Genomic DNA, 20,551 nt, shown 5'->3' with positions numbered 1-20,551 from the left:
AATGCTGCGAGAACAATGTCTGTCTGTGGGATTTATTTCCTTAGTGATATAGCTGAAAGAGGGAAGAAAAAGCAAATGTATTAACTCTCAGCCTAGACCAGCCCCCGTGGGTTCAACACTTTTGTCTGGGGGCGCAAAGGAAACACTACCTTTAGTTCACATTAATGTGAAAAAATGGCACAGCTGCCTATCCCCGCCTATGCCACGGCTACACGACGAAAACCGCTGCGGTTCTTAGAGCTTTACGCTGCTGGTATTCTCCCCCTGCCTTCAGGAACTGATTTATTACTGAGGCTATGGAGGAGGATGAGAGGGAAAACTAGACATTTTGCGTGCTCTGCATCTGGCAAGACATAAAACACTCCGATTTCAAGCATGAGACAGGTCACTGACAGTGACAGACATGGCTGGCAACATCTCAGTTCAGCAGCAGCAACTCATCAGCAGAGCTCAGCGCAGTCGTCACCGGGTGTCAAGTCCCGTTGTCTGCGGCTGTGGGGCGCCTGGCTCCCGAGGAAATTACCGCACGAAATTCTCCCGTACACTGTGGCGTTTGCATTTTCCAGGATGAACTGACACCATAGCAAATCCCTTCTGCATCCCCTCTGACAGTTAATATCTCTGTCAAATCCTCTCGAGTCTCACAGAAAGCACAGAACAAAGAAAACGAGCTGCTTCTCTCGGTGGCTGAAACTTGATCACTTTCATTTAAAAGAGCTGAGAAACGCAGTAACTTTCATTGCATCGATTTATTCTGAAGAACTGGGAAGCTGCTAATGTGCCCTGCTTGGAAAAAAACAGTGACTACCCCACCTCAACTAACATGAGAGCGAGCAAGGATCCTTGCCTTCAGTGTAACCCAGAACTTAAAAGCAACAAATATTGCAAAATGTCAGGAACTACAGTTTACCTATTTGTCCCAGAATGAACCTTGTGCTGATACACAGAAGAGGATTAACCAAACACAGGCACAAGCTGAGGCATGTTAATGCTTTTAATGGACCACTGATACATATACGAGCCACGCTGGTCACTTAACTGCAGTCAGAGGCTAATTAAACTATAAAAATAAATGACCTGTATTTATCTCTTGCAGTAGGGTTTTATGAAAGGCCAATTTATCAATTAATTATCAATCAATATTAAAGAGTTAACTTGAATTTTATTCAACACACTTGGTTTCAGTAGGTATTTATCCGGAGTATATGGTATTTAAAACATACACTTCTCCACACAACATCATCAGTTGTTGGTCTTAATTTTTGAAAAAATTCTGAAAATTTTAACTGGAAAGAATTACTGAAATACTGAATATCATTACTGTACTTTTTCATGAGCATTTCATATTTATACTTTCCAGTATTAACTGTCACGTTGGAAACTTAAGGGCAGTAATATATAAAAAAAAATACCTAAACTTTCATCTGAAAGATTTGTTATAGCATGCTAAACCATTTATATGGCAAAATGCAGAAAATCAAACCTTCCTTCTTATTAAGGCAGAGTTCTGGCAGAGCTATGTAACAATAGTAGGGACAATATCTACTAACACTTTTGATATTTCTACAGCAGCCTACAAGCTCTGTTTTATTCACTTCTTAGGAAAGAAGGAATATAACCCTAATAGATTCAGAAATCAAGAACTGTAGCTGCATTCATTAAACTAAAAAGTAAACATGGTTACTTGTTGTAAGATAGAGGGCAGAGCCAACAACAGTGCCTTTTTCTAATTAGCTTAACTGGGTAGTTTCCAATGACTTTACAAGTAAAAGCAGAATCAAAAAAATCTTCAAAGACATCTTTATATTAATTTAGCACCTGGCAACCAAGAAAACAAATATTCCTAGACCAAAAAAATGACCAAATTCTCACTGTAATTCACTACCTAGAGCTTCTTCTGTCATAACCATGCCTACAAGGTGACTACAAGGTGAGCGTGCTAGCAGAAATGGTTATTCTATAAGCACAAAACAACCAGGATATCAATAGTGTGTGAACCATAAAAGTAATGAGAGCCGTCTCATTATTATATTCTGATGATCAGAGTTATACTTATTCTCCTGTTCTTCTGTTCTACTTGAAAACATTTATAGCAAAAGATTAGTGATGAAGCCTTTGTGCCTATCATGCTCTGTTAAGCCAGAGGATGTTTCAGATGTGAATGAATCTTCGGGTCTAGCCAGAGTACTACACTGCTTGTCTGCTCCAGTCAGGATAATGTGATTCATATTGGAATATTTTGGAAAATCAAATTTGATCAGTATGAGAATCACTTGACCTGTTCCTTTCAGACTTCAGAAGCATAATACCAGATTCAAATCTGATGTAACTAAAAATGAAATGTAAGTCAGGTTAGAAAGAAATTATTTTAGAACACTTGGATCAAATTCTCTGAGTCCACTACTGCTGAAACTCTAACTATTTGTTTCCTTTCCCTCTGCTAAATACTTACACGTTTTTACTTTTTTGTGAAGTTGTTGTTTCTGCCCTTGCAACATGCTGATTAGATTGTCTTTCTCTTCTGGAGTAGCTTACACAGCATATATTAAATAATGATGATGAGAGCATACAAAAGAATACAAAGCCAGATTTTGGTCTTCTTACTAAAGTTAGAGAGCATCATACTCCAATAATGCTAGTGGAATCACACTGCAGACAAAGCATATTCAAGATGAGTATTATAGTTTATAGCAAATACCATATACACTGGTGTTGATTTCTGTTTCCAGTAAAAACCATATCAATATATTATATCTCTTGTACATAATTAAGACCTATAGGAAACATAAAATGCATGGAAAATAGAGAACATAATTTGTGGATATCCGTAGAGCTTTTTTAAAAATAAAAAATATGCTTACACAAACACTTCTGAAGGCAATGAATTGTACAGATTGGAGTTGATTGTAAATTATAATGCAGTACAGGAAAATGACTGTTGTAAGGTTGTCTTACCTGTTCCAAGAAACAAGACATGATATCTTCCATCAGCAGCATTCACACGGTCCACAGCAATCTTGGTATACTTGTAGTCTGTTCCTATTCGAATTATTAATGGCCTCTTGTGGATTGGGTAAATGGGATTAAACATCAAAGGGTGATTCCTGATGAAGGTCACAACATCGTCTGGAAACTCTTTGGTTGTCCTCATATTGGGTGTGAAGGCTCCTCCTGGACACTGTAAGAAGCACAGTACTGCTTAATAATGCTTACCATCTATTGATTAATTAGTTGACTTTCTCTACTGCTGTAGAGTTCTGCAGCAATCAATCCCTCCTCTGGGCACACACAACAAACCCAGGAGTCACCTCACTACCACCATCCAGGCCATGTGGCTTCTCCTGACCTGTCAGCTGCTCACAAGGGCAGACCCCCAACACATGCCTGCTGATGGCCTACAGGCTTCAGAGACACTAGTTGTCTCAATATCACTTCCCCAGCCATGAACCACTACTACCCGAGCAGAGACTTTTCATCTCCAAGCTCTTTACAAATATTGACTTATAGTTGACAAAGTTCCCAAAGGAGCACTTCAGATGCTGTCTGAAAATAATTATATTCAAAAAATGGAAATGAAGTACTTGAGTAGCTATGCTTTGAACTCCCATCAATTCAGATATAGCAAACACAAACATATTTTTGCACTATTAAAATCTAGGCTGATGGCAAAGATACATACTTCTGGACCTATTTCCACATTCCTTATACTTCCATATGCTGCCTATTGAAAAAAACCCAGGTGATTGGTATGAGAAGGCACCAAACTTTTGCAGATAGTATAGAATTAGCCCAAGCCCCAAAAGTAAAATCTATAATCTAATTGTGTATTGTTTGTCAATATCCCTCTAGTCAGAAAAGGCTTCGAGGAGCTATCATGCTCTAGCTTCCCTATTTTCCCCATTATTTTGATTATGAGACAATGAAACAGCCTGTCACTCATTTTCAATTGAAAAAGCAAAATCAGAGGCTTGAAGGGGGTGGTGTGGTGTACTCCGGTGCCTAAGAAAGCTGACTATTCACAGGGTCTTGTCTACCATTTCCCTGTGTACCCAGGGAGAAATAACAGAGGTCGGTGAGTACTCTGGATGTTTCTTTAAATGTAATAAGGAACCATCTGTGTTATCAGGCCTGAGGCATTCTGGGCTTCATAAAGAAATCAAATCAATCTTAGAAACCTCAGGTGGTAAGTGAGAGTGAAACTAAAAGTAAATAGAGTGAAAAGAAATCAGAAATAATGTCAGTAACTACTCCACTGCGCTGGACACACTGATGCTAGTTTTCATTACTTCTTCAGCCACTGTTACCCCACTTCTTATTGATGCTCCTGAGCTCCCGTTTTTTCCCTTAGTAGATTTCTGAGCCATAAGCCTTTCCTCAGAATATTGGAGCTATACAGAAATGTTTCAAAAAATATTTTTTTCCAGGTGGAAAATGCTGAATTATTCTGAAATATTTCACGGAAATGTGCTTATTTCAGTGAGGACAATTCTTAGTCTAGGAAGGAATTTCTGGTCAAAACCACAGACACAGAAATAGGCCAGTAGCTTACAAAGAGATTCACCTCACCTGACGTCTGCTGTCTTAAAGTCAGGCATTTATTCTTAGCTAGCCATCTAGGTTTCCTCTATAGTCAGTAATTCAGACTAGATGGCTTTCAGATGGCTAAAATTACATAGGATGAATCATACTCAGGGAAACTGGGAAACTCACTGGGGATATATGAGTCATGCGTCCAACCTACCTGCTTTGAACAAACGTTAGAAACTGGGTCTTCACATCCCAGGGGAGCCCTCTAACCACTAGGCAGGAGTCTCCGTTTTGCCCTCACTGCTAAAAGCTGTTCCATTTTGCACACCTAAATAACTATTCATTCTGCAATACGGGGAACCAAGTAGAGAGTGGACTTCAGCCTCACCCCAAGCTTAGGAAGTAGCTTCTGGCTCAATTAGTATTTAATTATTTATACAAAGTAAACTGATCTAGTAGGAATTGCTTGAAAGAAACTGCTGTGGCATCAGTTACCTTCATCAGGAAGAACCAGGACTCCACCCAAATATAAGTCTCTTTTCCCAGTTGACAATCTTTACAGTTGATTCTTCTGTACTCTCATTTTTCCTGAGGGTTTTGATTTAACTCTTATCAGAAATGACACCAAATGCTAACCCTCTATGAGCGCTTACAAAACTGAATTCTTTTTATCTCATTTGTGCTATGCCTTCCATCTCTGGACCTTTCATCCACAGTCTTCCAGGAAATGTGTGGAGCTATCTGCTCAGATAGCAAACAATGCTCAGAAGAGAACTGTATTCATAATTTGGGGAGCTATTAGTGAGATTATTCTTTTTGATAGTGGTCTGCTTGACTCCACTTCCAGCTCCAGAGTGGTTCTGTTTCACTTGCAGCCCAGATTAACCTTTCTTATTCCAACAGCTTAGCTGAAAGAAAACTTTTCTCTGATACCATCCATCCTCCCACCACTATAGACTCGGAGATCCTAAGATGTTTGCCTGTGACTTCCTGCACAACCAAATGTCCATGCTCGGTTCACCTGGCCTGGTTTGTGTCTAAAAACTCAGATACAAACATTAAATTGAATTGTTTTGAGCAAGTCCTTGGAAACTTTCTTTAACCCATTCATTTATTTGTTATGTATTGTGAAACAGCCTAAATACAACCCAATACAAACCAAAAGATGTTACTTTAGTACTCTACAAGCTACCCCTTTCCTGGAGGGACTGAAAGCGCTTCCTTCACACCTCACTCAAGGCCTCAGTACACAAGAATTCTGTACACAGTTGATTACTGTAGAGTTTTAGATTACAGAGGGAAAAAAAATCCTTTAATTTACAGTATATTCTCCAGCATGCTGTAGGTACAAAAATTATTTCTGTGAACTCTGAAAAATGGAAACTATCTTCAAACATCACTGAACTTAGTAGGAACTTGCCAATTATGTATTTTTTTCCTTAAGTCAGTTTAGCTTGTGGAAAAATAAGAAACGATTTGTATTTAGTGAAGTGCAGCCAAACACTGCAGGCCAAACTGATTATGGCCAAATGAACATATTGCTTTATTTAATGCTACTGAAGCTATACTGAAGTCTTTTCGGTATTTATCCAATGTACAGCAACCCAACAAATATCCACTTCTGTCCAACAGTTTAGTATGAATATCTCTTTAGGCAAATGTAATTCGGATTTTCCATGTTATATAAAAATGTATTACTGTCTAGTCCAGCGTTTTAGAATATACACTCCAGAAGAAAGAAACTCCTGTCCCATAGTCTTCAAGCTTGGATAATCAAACTTAAGCCCTTGAACACATCTTATAAGCACCTAAACACACATATCCTGATTTTTATACATGCTTTGACATTATTGAAAAAAAGACCTTGCTCCATGTGGAAAATGGGGGAACTTTTTGGCAAAAAAAAAAAAAAAAAAAAAAAAAAAAACAACAACAACAACAACAAAACCTAAACTAAACCCAAAAGAGTTTCAACTGGACATACAATCAGATCCATTCCTTAACAATGTGCATAAATTCTGTTCTCAGATTTAACTGTGATCCACAACTAATGATATATTTATAACCTTCTATCTGCTCTCTATTCTGTCTAATGCTAGACCACCTAACTTCTTTTGCCTTTATCTTTGTTGTGAGCTATAATCTAAGTCGTCTTTTTTTTTTCAGATTCAGAGCTCATCAGCATATCTAAAAAGCTTAGATAATTTCTGTCACCATGTTAAATCAAAATCTGAATTATCTTTTCCCCTTTTCAATGTGTTGCCCACTTCCTTCAGGCCCCTTTGCGGCCTCATAAGCGTCTATGAGATGAACCAGAGTAACATGGCAGTGATTGAGAAAATACACACAAATACTATATTCTCAAGTAGCAAAAAACTGAAATGTGACTCCTGACAAGGACAGGAAACTTCCTGTTTAAATGGATCATTTATTTTGTATTTTTGTAAAGTTTAAACTTAAATTCTCAGTGAGCACATGAGATTAGAGCTGTATGGCAAAGAAGAATGCTAGCATTAGAACTTGACCGAATGTTAGAATTGATTAAATCTAGAGATCTGGGGACATGAAGTTCAAAATCTTGCAGCCAGTAAAAAATAGACTAAAATGTCATGAAGGACTGTGAGAACAGGCAGAGCTATTGCATTTATCTGAGCATTAGCGTAAAAGAGAGGGAGAGAGAGAAAGAAGAACAAGATCTGCAGCACAAAGAAGAAAATGTACAAAATACTGCTGTGCTTAAAGCTTCTGCAATGCCTTGCAAAGTTAGAACATGTAATTTTGTTGATTAATGGAGAAGCAACAAAGCAGTAATCTAAAAAAAAAGTAAAAATAGAACTATATAGATGAGAGCTGATTTATGTTTTTGTGAGCGCTTACATAATTCCAATACATAAGCAATTGTAAGAAAACTTCATGAGAAACAATGAAAGTTCACATTGACACACTTCATTCTAGAGAAACTTCATACAGTGTTCACTAAAACTGGAAATATTAGACTTGGTACTTCTGCTACATCTAAAGTAAGAACATGTCAAAAAAGTAAGTATACACAAACTACAGTAAGTACATGAGAAAATAAACACGAACTAACACAAAACTACCTCAACACTGCATTTGAATACACTGTAAAGTGGCGGGGGGGGGGGGTGGAATCTGTTTAAGAACCTTTCTAGGACAATTTTGAAAACCTTGACACCAAAGCTAGCTCTCACATTTTTCAGAATCTATTGGATGATTATTACAATCAATGATGCAGTGAAATCAAGTCCTGACAAATTTTCAAGGGATGCCAAAGCAGTCTTACTAAGAAAGGCTACTATGGACAGATTGTCATGACAGCTCCTTTATTTCCATATCTCTTCTCTAATATTCAGTACTTGACACTGTTTAGACCTTGTCAAATGACAGTTTCAGAAGCCAAGTTGTCCTACTAGGGCTCCCCAGTGCCCTGATGGAACTACTAAATTATGGGGAACTAGGGAAATCACACACTGAAGACACAGAAGTTTGGATCTAGACTGTAGAGTACAAACTCCCCAAACTCTCTCTATATGTTAATTTCTTTAGCTATGTTTTGTTCAAACTTGCACACAAAATGTAAATGTGCATAGTTTAAAAATATTATTGTCATCTAATGAAATAATTATTAGTATTTGGGCAAAAAGGGCAGGAGAGATCAATATTTTGCACTGTTTTTAGTTCTTTTTAGAATCCTGCTAGATACTAGGCAACTTTTATGGCAAGCAGAGAGGCAAACAGAACTGTTCTGAACTGCAACTAAATGTCAAAATCACATACAGTCCATTCTCCTGGAATAAATAACATTTACTAATGTATTAAACAGGGACAAGAAATTGGCAAGCCTGCATAAACATCTTCTGTACTTACAGTGCCAGGTCGTGGATATGGAATTCTGCCCTGATATGGAATCAGCTGGTGGTTCGGGCCCTCCTTGTGTGCAAATGGCCCATTGAACACGGTTTGGATGTCAGATAAATGATACACACACACAGCTGAGCCTTTGAATATGGAGCTGGAAGAGAGTAAGAAAAAGCCAGCACTTTAATCTCTGATCTTTTACATAATTCTCTGTCATCATGTACAGTCCAGTGATGGGAGATACCCCTAAAATAACATATTTCATACAATTTAATACTTTTACAGCATGGATTCAATGTATTTAACAATCAGCTGTTTTAGCTTCCCAATATACAGCATTACTCTTTAAGGCTGAGCACCTTTTCAAACACTGACCTGAAAAAGGAAGGAGGGAAGTATTATGCCACTAGTGGAACAAAAGAATTTCTTACTCTGGAATAAAACAAATATAACTTGGCCTGAGTTAAATCAGTGGCAAAAATATTGCTGACTTTGGTGAGACAAAGGTTTTATAAACTTTGTGCTGCCAACCTAGGTATAGGTTTTCAGAACTCCATAGCAATATATTAATCACAAGACTTTCATAAGCCATCCAAAATACATGGCTAGAATGTTAATCAAACATCCAGCACAGCTACAGTTGGTTAGTTTATTATAATCTGTTGCCAGCTTTTCTAAACAAAATGGGGACAGGTTGTGGCTGTAAGTGAATTACTTCTATCTACTCCAAAAATCCTCCCACAGAGGAGGGTCTCTTTTGTCTCACAAAGATCCCTTCAGGAGGGCTGAAGGTTGATGCTTCCTGAGGAGAAACAGGGGTGTCACCTACTAGGAGGCCTGTTTATTCACTGCTTTCTGTTCATCCAAATAGTATCTCTGATGCCTCCTCAGATAGCACATGCCCTGAATGCCCTCCATCATCCAATGATGAAGAGCACTAAGGGAATAATTCCCAGTGTGATGCTACGACTGCCTAGAGTGGAATTAAATCTTCCTTCCTTCCTCTGTATAAGAAGCTTGAGACATTTATCTTAAAGTGGAAACTCCAATATTAACTGTAGAATGAAGACAGTCCAAGCAAATCTTTGTTTTCAACTGAAGAAGAAAAAGATCACTACAGAAGAAAGCTGAAAATATTAAATGTTCAAATTCACATTTATGAGCTATAGTGTCTAAGTTAGGAAAGTGTTACTGGCAATTGCCCAACAATCAACATTGCTCTTGGCTCTATATGTATTAGTAGGAGGAAACTCTTAGATGGATTATGGTATTTGTGGAAATTTGAATAGATTTTAATAGGTTTAAAAAACATATTTAATGATTTTAGAAGTTTTATTTGCAAGATTTACAGCAGATCATGCCATCAAAATAACTTGCCTCAATATGGTTTAGGTAAAATTAATGATCATTATTATTTGGAAAGATGATTCTCTTGATACTTTTCTCTTACGGAGGTCTACAGAATTGAAGATAAAGGAACTGCTGGGCAGTAAAATTAATTATGTCTGCTGTATTTAATTATGCAACACTTTTCAATTGACAGTCTGAAAGGAAAAAGAAAGAAAGAGAAACCATAAACCACAAACCACGTGTTTGAAAACAGAAATGCATGTGAGTGTTAAAACTTCAATAGAGAGAGAAGCATGTGAGTGTTAAAACTTCAGCAGAGAGAGAAAATGGCTTGAGGGCCAGAAATATGCAAAGTTTTCTCTTTGTTGCCACTTTGTTTGGCTCTTTGATTCAGACCCTTTTTCCACTGCAGGAGAATACCAGGAGAATTAGGTAAAAGTGTTTCCACTGAGACATGTTGCATCCATAACCTAATCATAAGTGTGGTTTTACTGCTAAATATAGCCTCAGCATTTTCTCTTTTTATGCAATAGGAATCATAAAATATAGACAGCACCAGATGTTTACTAGTTATGGGATTCTTTTTTTCCCAACTAAATATTATAAAATCATACTTTCCTGGCTGGTTCACACATCTAAGAATGTGGATCCCTGTATATTATTATGGACAGAAAAGCCTGTCAGGAAAAAAGTATCATTTTCATGCAAAGATTTTTTTTAAATGGAAAATGCCATAAAAGGAATTTACAGCAATAACTCTAAAATATGCAAATTTGATCAAATAAATGACATGATACTAAAAAAAAAGTTTTCTTTGAATGTAAATATTAACAGGTAAATAATACAGATTGGTATATCCAACAGGAAGTATTTATTTCCATTCTGTGTACTACCAGCACATGCTGAGAACAATAAAAAACTGAAAAATTAAAGAAATAGATGGCAAGATCTGTAGGTTCATCAGGTCTATCTTTGTGGGGGTTTCAGCATAGGAAGCCATATTTAGTACTTCCACTGCTCTTGGTAGCTCAAAGAGTGTTTCTTAATCTGGACATAAAGCTAATACTGCTGGCAGATGACAAGAAGCTGAAGGCTGCAAGTTGTAGCGGATGAAGAAGGTGATCAAACGCAATAGAAGACTGCTTTTCCACAACCAGTTGCAACTGGCATGGGTTATCTGCCATCTGTGCGATCAACTGCCAGCTGCGCGAGTGGAAATGATTTTTATTAATTCATTAAAAAATTCTAGATTTGATCCTTCAGGGTGCTGGATTCCATCACCCAGTGTTAAGTGTTTTCCGATGCCACGGAAGTTCATTGCAAGTTCAGAAATGAAACTGCTACTCCTGCATGCAAAGGCTGGTCACAGGAGACACATAGAATTGTGAAAAACAGTCTTGACCACAAACCATCTCTTTCTGTATAAACATAGAAGATTGGGCAGGTCTGCAAGGTAATTTTTTTTTCAAATCTCCACAATTACCTTGATGTTGTAAAAATTCCATACACAAGTGTTGTTCTGGGGTTATCTGTTTCTAAAAGAAACACATCCTCTGTAAGAAAGAAAGAAAAAAAAGAGTAGTTATACTAATGTTATTTTACCAGTCTAAACAATGACTTTATTCCTGCTGAAGTCAATGGTAGTTTTGTCTCTGACTGGAATGGGAAAAAGCAAACTTATCATATGCATGGACCATATGCAGAAATCTTGTACTAGCAGAAATCAGAAATAGATTTTGAAATTAACTGCACACTCTCTAGACTTCTGAAGACAGAAAGATTTTCAAATATGTTCAGCATCCATTTCTCCCATTTCTCTCAGTTGGATCTCATTTCAGCAGGTTGCTTAACAGTAGGAAAATGTTTAAGTTGCAGTATGCCAAAGACAAAATGTTCTTATAGCTGGATATAATCCAAACTGGGAGAATTAGGTGTTTTGTCTTCTTGTATTCACTCTAGAAGCCCTTCCATTAGCTCATGTTTGACTGAGAAACACATCAAGATATGAATGACAAGTAATTTCACAGTAGATGGAGACGTAAAACCTTGTTCCTACTCTGTGTGAATTTATTAACCTCACTATGCAAAACCGTACCAACTTATTGAAGTTTACCCGGCTTTATCCCGGATTTGTTTATTTTTGTGATACTTAAATGAAAAAGTATTTTGATATTTTCTCCTTGTGAAGGTACTTACGAACTATAATCAAGTCATCTCTTCGATATCTTTTAAATCATACAAAAAGATTGAACTGTTTGAGCTTCTTGCCATAGGATAAGCCATCCATTAATTAAAATTTAGTCTTTTAGTAACCCTCTGAAATTTTCAGGCATTCTTTTAAATATGTCAAACTCAGAAAACTTAATCGTACAACACTGGCAGTCTTATACCTTCTGCATTGCAGGTAAAAACAGAGTCATGCCCTCAATTTCTCCCAGTTTTCTGCATTTACAACTTATTATGGTTACAACTGTTTATATTCTTCCTCTTTGACAATGGATTGTGCTAAGAGCTCATACTGCCTCATATTCTATATTATCCTGTATTATATATGTCACCCAAAAAACAATGTAGCTGTAGTGCTTTGTTGAATAGGAGTGGACCAGCAAATTGGAGCTCTGAAATATTAGCTGCTGGATGCTAAGAATTTTTGAAAGTGAGTTGGCAAAGTACCTTATACGTACTGAATTACATCAAATTAGAATCTGATTCTACCTCCAGTATGTTCCATAGAAATCTGTGAACCAGAACAAGTACACCAAATATTTGTGATGATACCAAGTCAGAAAGACTTTGAAGAAGTTTTGATGAAGATTAGGAACAATGCAACAGGAGACAGATGATTACAATAGAGAGGTCACAATCAAATGCAGCCCCAGTGTGGGGTTCATTAGCTATTTATATGTATGTGTATATTTATACTTATATTTATATATAACAATACATATACCAAATCTTCCAACACCTAAATTTAGAACTATGATTTTGTATATCACAGCTATGGAACAATACAGAATTTGAAACTTTTTGATAATGGATTTTGGCACTTAACAACCAAGATCTGCATTTAATTAATTCCTTACTGAGAGGAAACCTTAGATGATTGCTGTATAGATTAATAATTGAATGTCTGTTCTGTTTCACATGTAGAACTGGAGATGTAAATGTTTGAATAAATTCCAAGAAATTATATTTATTAATGGTATTATTGTTATTGCCAGTAATGACATTTAGTAGTATTATCTCCAGCCATCAGATAGAGGCCTCCAAAAAAGAAAAACTGTATTGCAAAAAGGCTGTATGTTAAAAAGTGGTACAAGAAACAATTTCAAAGAGATCTACATTAAAAAGCCTTTATCATAATCCTGGATAGTAGAAAAATATCAATAGCCTGCACTTACCTGTTCCTTTACAAATATTAATTCCTTACATATATGTTCTTTACAAAGTGAAGACTAATTATCTTTATTTCAAAGATACAATGCTAATGACTCAGAGAGATGTATGAAGAAATCTTTAGTTTCCTGTCACACAAACTTAAAGGGGAATTTTTCACGGACCTCTGTAGGGCCAAATATCACTTTAATGCTTAAATATGCTCAGGCTGCAGGACTTAGGTAAAACTTTTTTGAGACTTTTTTTGCCATACCTAATTCGTCAAAGTATGTTTCTGTTCCATCTTCATCCATGACTGAGCACACAAGTCTCGCTTTCAAGAATGTTGTCCACTTGTTCACAAGGCTACGCTGGCCACCTGTGTCATTCTGGAAAAAAAGAGTGTTATTTTCATAAAAATGAAATACAACACAGCTAACAGTTTATTGGATCTTCCCAAATTTTTCTCAGCTTAATGCTATCCATGATCTGCAAAATATCTAATACAAAAAAACCATAAGCCTAAACCAGCCCCCCTCATCTAAACGTTCCAGATCTGGGGAGAATAAAAACTAGTTTTCTGAGGAGACTTTTTGAGCCAGGCTAGCAGGCTTGGGAGGGCACTTAGTTTTGTGCATCCAGCAAATGGCTATCAGAATAAGTTTACCTTATGAATAGAGAGTCACGGAGTCAACAGTGAGTTGAGATCAGTTACTGCCTTACAGTCCTCCCTCCTCTCTTTGAAGAAGACATGCTCGATGTGGCTTGTCTCCTAGTGCTAGCTCTGCTGGGAGCACACTGCCAGCTCACGCAGGAGGGCAGCACAGCTCCCAGCGGGTGCCCAGCAGTCGAGGGCGGTTTGAGAGTTGCTCTGTGCTTGTTTTCCCAGACTGGAGAGACCAGAAGCTACCTGCTAATATAAGCCATGCAGATCTGAACCAAATTTTGAAACAACACCTAATATGGATCACCAAGCTCACTCTGTGCTGCTGCAAGTCTTTCTAGCTGGCTTGGTCCAGAGCTAGCTTAGTCATAGCTGGCTCAAGGAGCTCTCCATCTCACGTAGGAGCAAAGGAGAAAGAATTGCTAAATCTGACAGTGCACCACAGAGATGATAGCTTCTGGCTCGTTTTGCTGGTGAGGACATATCTAAGAGCAGCATCTTGGAAACTGTGTATCACAATGTCACCCAAATGAAGGGAAAAGGGAAAATGAGGAAGTTATAGAAATGTGATTTACACAAAATGCTGTGCATGATCCATTGATGCTCCTGGAACTGGCAATCAGACTTTTGGAGGCACTCATAAGGGGCCTTTTGGGGAGTCTCTTTTCCTGCCATCGTACTAATCTATCTGGTCTGTCTCAAAGGTGTTGATGTATGAATACGATGGGGTACAAGTAGGGCTAGCTCAGACTTGTATTCATGTCTTTAGGATTTTGCCACTGACTTCAGTGTAAGTCTAAACAGTCCAAGGCCTGTCATAAATCATCTGGAGTTCATTATAATGATATCAATAATTATAAAGCTATAATACAATGAAATGTCTTCTTGCAAAATACCCAATAGGGCCTTTGGGTACCTTCACAAAAACACAAAAAAACCCAGAGAGATTATAAGGCAGATCACATGCATCATCATCTTGCCAAAGAAGGAGCTTAATATAATCTCAGACATACCCTTACACCCTGCACAACATCACAAAACAGCTAATCCTACAGAAGACTTAGATTAAAAAGAGGGAATATACAAAAACTGACAATTATCTTCCTGCTTTTTCCAAAAGAAAGAATGAAAAGGCTAGCAGTAATTGTGCATTTTGCTCTCATTAAAATAAAACCCTCCATGTCACCAGAGATATTAACAGCTACTTAAATAATTTTTTACATATAGTTGATTAAAGGTACAAGAAAGAGATAATGAAGAGTGTGGTGACTGTACATTCATTACTGTACATGAGTAGCAATAACTCTCTAGTTTTATGTCTCTGTGCATGTTCTTAAAGTTAGGCTCACACATAAATCAATGAAAGACCTCAGAAAGGACAAATACTATAAAAATTAAAACAATATCTGAAGGCTAAATTAAATCATTTAAAAGCTGGATTCTGATATTTCCATTTTTTTGTAAAGATTTGATGTGTATAGGGGTGAAAGCCTTAGCTATTTTAAAGTTCAGTTTTTCTATGCAAAAAAATGTATCTGATATATGCAAAAGAAAGCAAGTTTCGAAGTTCAACATTGTTATATCTGTTCTGAGCCAGTCAGAGAAATAATATACAATTTCCTAAATGTCTACATTGTCATATCAGTGTAGATATAGCTAAATATAAGCACCAAGCTTAAGCCCTAGCTGTGCATTCAATAACATCTCTTCTTAATTATGAATTAAGAAATTGGCACACAAAACAATTCTTACGGGGCATATTCTTGCAATCATTGAATGGATTTGCTTTGTGCTGCCGCTGTTGTCCGTGAGTCTCTCTTTGAAGAAGAAGTAGACTTTGGCATCATTGGGGTCAGTGCCATCTGGGATAACATGAGCATCCACAAATATAGGCTCTGAAATGAAACAGGCCAAAAGATACATCAGTATCAGCAGTTAATGTTTTGAGAGTTACTGACCCCTTTAAGGAACTGCTACGTAATGCCTATAGAGGTATTGCTGTGGCAGGCTGAGCTTAGCTCCAGCCTTGCCTCTGTATGAAACATATATCACTAGGTACATGTTTTCAAGCCAGCAGTCTTACATTTCTGCTGCATCTCATTTTATCCTGCAGGAGATCTTTAGAAAAATGATTCAAATGCAGAAGCAAGAGTGTTAGTTTATTAGAGGAATTAAAAGATTTTGAGGAAGAATGGGGAAGAATCAGTGAGTTATCGGGGCACCTTAGGAAAGATTCCTTGAGGGAGAACATAAGAGGAAAAGTAAGCAGCTGAAAGACTCATTAGGAAGAAAATAAACAAAGTCCTTTAAAAATACATAAATAAGAGAGGAAAATAGCTCTTGGAAGACTGAGAGGAAAATAGGATTTGCAAATGCTTGAACAACAAGGTTTCCTTGAGGAAAAGTGCAAGGGAACACTAAAAGAGAACAAAACAATAAAAATCTGGAACAGCAGGTACATAATTTTTGAAGGATATATATACACCAAAGATTACAAAACACAGTAGTTCTATTACTACTCTCCTGTATTCTCCTTTAAATTGTACATTACGATACGCAAGTGACTGTGTACTACTTTAATACAATCTTAAATGCAATATTAATTAGGCAACCACTATTGCTGTTGCTACCTGCATTTATTTTTAGCAATTTCCTATGCTAAAATCTAATCACAGGTGAGGGGAGACCTCAGAAGATCTTCTCTTTTGTCTAAAGAAATAAGTGGCCCCTCTTCCTCTCTGAAGGATCTTTTCAATGGTTATGCAAGATTGCTTGACTGGTTGAAACTGAGCACAAATCTTGAAATGACTCAATACAAAGCTTTGATCTCGGATGGAAAATTCATTCCTCTGACATTTTTCTGTTCTCATGAGGCCATTCTCAATTACTATATCAAGTATCATGATTCTATCTCTAAAAGAACATAGAAATAACCTGTGCTTGTCAAGTACCTTTCCTAAGCATGTATATCAGGTAGATTATCCAGTATTTAGATATTTTTAATGGCATTCTTTCCTAATCCACTTCAGGGTATGTAGGGCGATGTAGAAAAATACAAAAACAAATTAGAAAATAGGTATAGTTTCCCCTTCATAGCAAATTTAATTTATTCTGATAAATAAATTGTAATCCTGTGATAGCAGTCACAGGTACACACAGGTATTACAGGAGTCATATACAGAAATTACAGGAGTCATCATAAAAAAAACAGTCAAAACAAGTAATTCATATTTAAGAGCTTAAAGTATGTTTAAACATACTTTAAGAAAGTATGTTTATTTCAACAAACTTTGAAGGCTTTTAAAAAATGAATTGTTATGTTAGTTGCTCCCAGCCTTTGCCATCTGCCGGAGGGTCCATCAGCATTTTCATTCAACACAGTGTAACTGGAAGGAGTCTTCTTATCAGTGAAGTCAGGGAGAACTTCCACATTGATTTCAGTGAAGCTAAGTGTTAATTTTTTGTACTCAGAAGTCAGCCTTCCTACTGTGTCTTGATAATCAATCCCTTGCCACAGAAATAAATGGCAAAAATTGTGACTGACTTAACTAATAATAGGACTCTCTCATAAATACATTTGAATAGAAGTGGTAGTGAGCCCTCTGCAAGAGGTGGATTAACCTGAATTGAATAAAGTTTGTAATTCATTGTAAAAAAACCTTGGAGTTGCGCATTCTAATTTAAGACAATGTCTTATGCATTAGAGGTAAAGAAAGTACTCCCCTAGAAATCAGGCTGCCTGAAAACTTATCTTTTGAAGGGCTTTCCTACACTTTCCACCAAGTAGGGTGGCCCATGAGGCTGGACCAGGCAATAAATCCTCTGTTCCTTCACACCACATGAAGTGCACTCTCTACAATATCTATTTGCACACATTTCTTCTTCATGGATTCATTTGACAAATTAAATTCAAAAATAAAAGTTCTTTATTTTAAACGAAACAAAGCAGAGCTTCTGTGAAACACGTTAAAAGCTTTGGTAAAATAAACCCATCTTACCGCTTAGCCACTTTGAGTTGTGTTGATCGGTTCTCACAGCATTGCGTTTGGTTAAGCTGCGGAAAATGGCAGCATCCGTCCCCATGAAATCAATATACATGCCTGAAAAAAGCTCTTCATCTTCAGAGAATTGAAATGGGGGAAGGGAGGGGAAGAGAAAATAAATGTAATGTTATGGCTTTTGGGAAATCCATATTTAGTGATCTAGTCTTATTTTAAACTCTTGCCAGCTCTTTATTTGCATAGTAGTCTATACATTTAAATCTTGGGTGGTGGGAATGGTGTCTCCTCTGATTTACAAAGACACAACCTAGACTGAGAGAGAATCACTGAATTTTGTACAAGAACTTTAGGGAATTGCATAATTAAATCCAGCAGCAAAACCACACGTATGGTGAGCACTTCTTTGATACAAAGTTTTAATGACTGAACCTTCACTGCTAAGTACTGTTGGAAAATCAGGCTACTGTTATCGAAAACATCACATTCAATTTTTTAAGTAAGTACTTAAAAAAGCTTTTTTGTTATGGGAGTAGACAAAATGACTGGGCTGAATTTATTGCTGGTGTAACTGGCACAACATCTGTTGCAGTCAGTGGATCGGTGCCAATTTCTACCAAGAGTATTCTCAAGGCTGCCCCAGGCAGCCTCAAGCTGACTTCAGCAGAGGAGAGACAATCATATTATTGAACCTTACTCAGAGTAATATGAGCAACAACTGCCCCTTTTATATACTTAATTCTAAGTATAGGTCTCTCTTGTATGAACAGAATTAGACAAGTAACTCTTAATTTAACAGAATTACGAACTTCTGCTCCATGTGCAGGATTGAAAATTCAGTCCATCTGTCAGACTGTATATCCTTGTTTGTGTGTGTGTATGCATAAATATACATATATATATAATTATAATTATAATTACATATACTATCATTTTCCACTCCATGAATAACCAAGCAATTTCCACTGACTAATGGCAATGAAACCCCAGAGTAGAAAACAGTAGCTAAAATAAACTTAAACTTTCAGAGTGGGAGTGGCGGCTGAATACATTCCAGTACAGCTGGGTCCTTTGATTGATGTTTTTGTCTGAATTCCTGGACTACCCAGAGAGTGTGGTCAATCTGGCAACAGTCACAGGTTCTGAAGAGCTTAAGGCTATTTTTATGCTTTGATGTGTGAGAGTGTGTGTGTGTGTATTTGTGTGTGTGCGTGCACGTGCATCAGTATGGAAGATCATTGGCTCATGAGAGAATTAAACCCTAGAACTGTATTTTTCTACTACTGGTTACAGCCCAGCCCTGAGCCCTACAGACCAGTTAGACGGATATTGCAGCCATTCTGCTTTTGTCCCTCCCAGGGAAGTGAGGAATCATATGCAGGGGAACCCGTTATGTTGGGATAAAAAGCATAAAGATCTAAACAATGCATTTGCTGCATGTTCGTGAAAAAAATTTACTTCCTGAATATATATTGACAGAATGATGTTAGTTCAATACTCATATAATCAAATTTTGTATATCAGCCTCACTGCCTCAAACCATCCAAGCTTTATTCTGGTGAAATAAATTGACTGAAAGATATTAAGCTTATAGTTCTCACTAATTCTCAGTGCCTTGTATACGCACATATGCACATAAAATTGATAAAATGTAATTCTTATTTCTATTACATATCAACTCCATCAGATATGCCTTAAGCATTCTTAGAGTCTGCTTGCTAACCACGTACCAGATGACATCTGTCAGCATTACTTCCTTTTAGCTAAATTCTTAAATTTCACACTGTTTATTTGTACAGAACAACTAATTTGCACTAGTTCTCTTTGTTATTAGAGGAATTACTGAATTGATGAGGTATGTCTGCTTTTGTAAATACTTCAGAGCCTTGGTGGGGGAAAGACATACATCTTGCATGTTAGTTATGCCAAGCTTGATCAAAGCACATTTTTTATTGCTTTGGTGCAAAAGTGTCTTTTTACAATATGTACCGAATTCTAATTTCTTTACAATATCATTTTCCTCTGAAGAGCGAGTCAGCTTTCCTGCTTCATTCTAAGGTCATACTGTGTGTTATGTAGGATGCTAGTGATGCCCCAAATTGATGAGAAATTGCAGCTGTATTTAAAAACGGTTCTTTTATTGTGGAAGAGTTACCCAGTCTAGGAGTATTTCCCATCTACTGAATACGGGGAAAGGAATTTCTTTTGCAGAAGAACCCTCATATGAGAGTTCACCACAGCTTCCATCCCCATCATTCTTAGGCCATGCTGTGAAGTATTAAATCTTCCCATTTCCAGCATGGATATTGAGGCTAACTTCATTCAAGCTTAATGGCTTTGAAGTGACTGAATCTTGTAGTTCCAGAGAATTTGGAGAGAAATAACTCATTCCGTAAGAATCTCTTGAAAAAGAATGTGATGTTCATCGAATAATTTAAATCTTGTAGATGAATTATGTCATGAAAGATGGGTCCAATACGGGGGGAGGTCTCTTCAGTCACCTAACTGAGAGATCAAGAAAGACAATGTAAAGTCTACTAAGATGAACAAAGCTGCCATATATCTATTACAGGAAGAAAAATGTCTTGCTGCTCAGAAACAGTAATTCCATACTAGGATTTCATAAAATCTAAAGGGAATGAGGAATTTATTCTTTAATGATAGTGATTCACTTAATAAGACCAGCACAGCAATGTGGAGCAGTGGATTAATCCATCACTGGATTTGAACAATATTTGCTTACTCAGTGAGTACCTGT

At 37.0% G+C, this 20,551-nt stretch overlaps 1 protein-coding gene across 2 annotated transcripts in view; it reads right to left on the bottom strand.

The window, feature by feature from the left end:
* SEMA3C (semaphorin 3C) overlaps nucleotides 1–20,551 on the bottom strand; it is a 130,829-nt gene that overhangs the window by 26,432 nt on the left and 83,846 nt on the right. For both annotated transcript variants that reach the window (XM_062581334.1, XM_062581342.1), the window contains exons 7-12: nucleotides 17,794–17,913; nucleotides 15,548–15,690; nucleotides 13,406–13,520; nucleotides 11,240–11,309; nucleotides 8,416–8,560; nucleotides 2,956–3,178 (exon numbers count right to left, since the gene is read on the bottom strand). In XM_062581334.1, the coding sequence (XP_062437318.1) occupies nucleotides 2,956–3,178; nucleotides 8,416–8,560; nucleotides 11,240–11,309; nucleotides 13,406–13,520; nucleotides 15,548–15,690; nucleotides 17,794–17,913 (816 nt within the window). The remainder of the gene's footprint in view (nucleotides 1–2,955; nucleotides 3,179–8,415; nucleotides 8,561–11,239; nucleotides 11,310–13,405; nucleotides 13,521–15,547; nucleotides 15,691–17,793; nucleotides 17,914–20,551) is intronic.

This window comes from Rhea pennata, chromosome 1 (genome assembly GCF_028389875.1).
Source record: "Rhea pennata isolate bPtePen1 chromosome 1, bPtePen1.pri, whole genome shotgun sequence".
Classification (NCBI taxonomy): Eukaryota; Metazoa; Chordata; class Aves; order Rheiformes; family Rheidae; genus Rhea; species Rhea pennata.
Note: the sequence above shows the minus strand (reverse complement) of the source record. Positions and strands in the feature narration are given on the sequence as shown.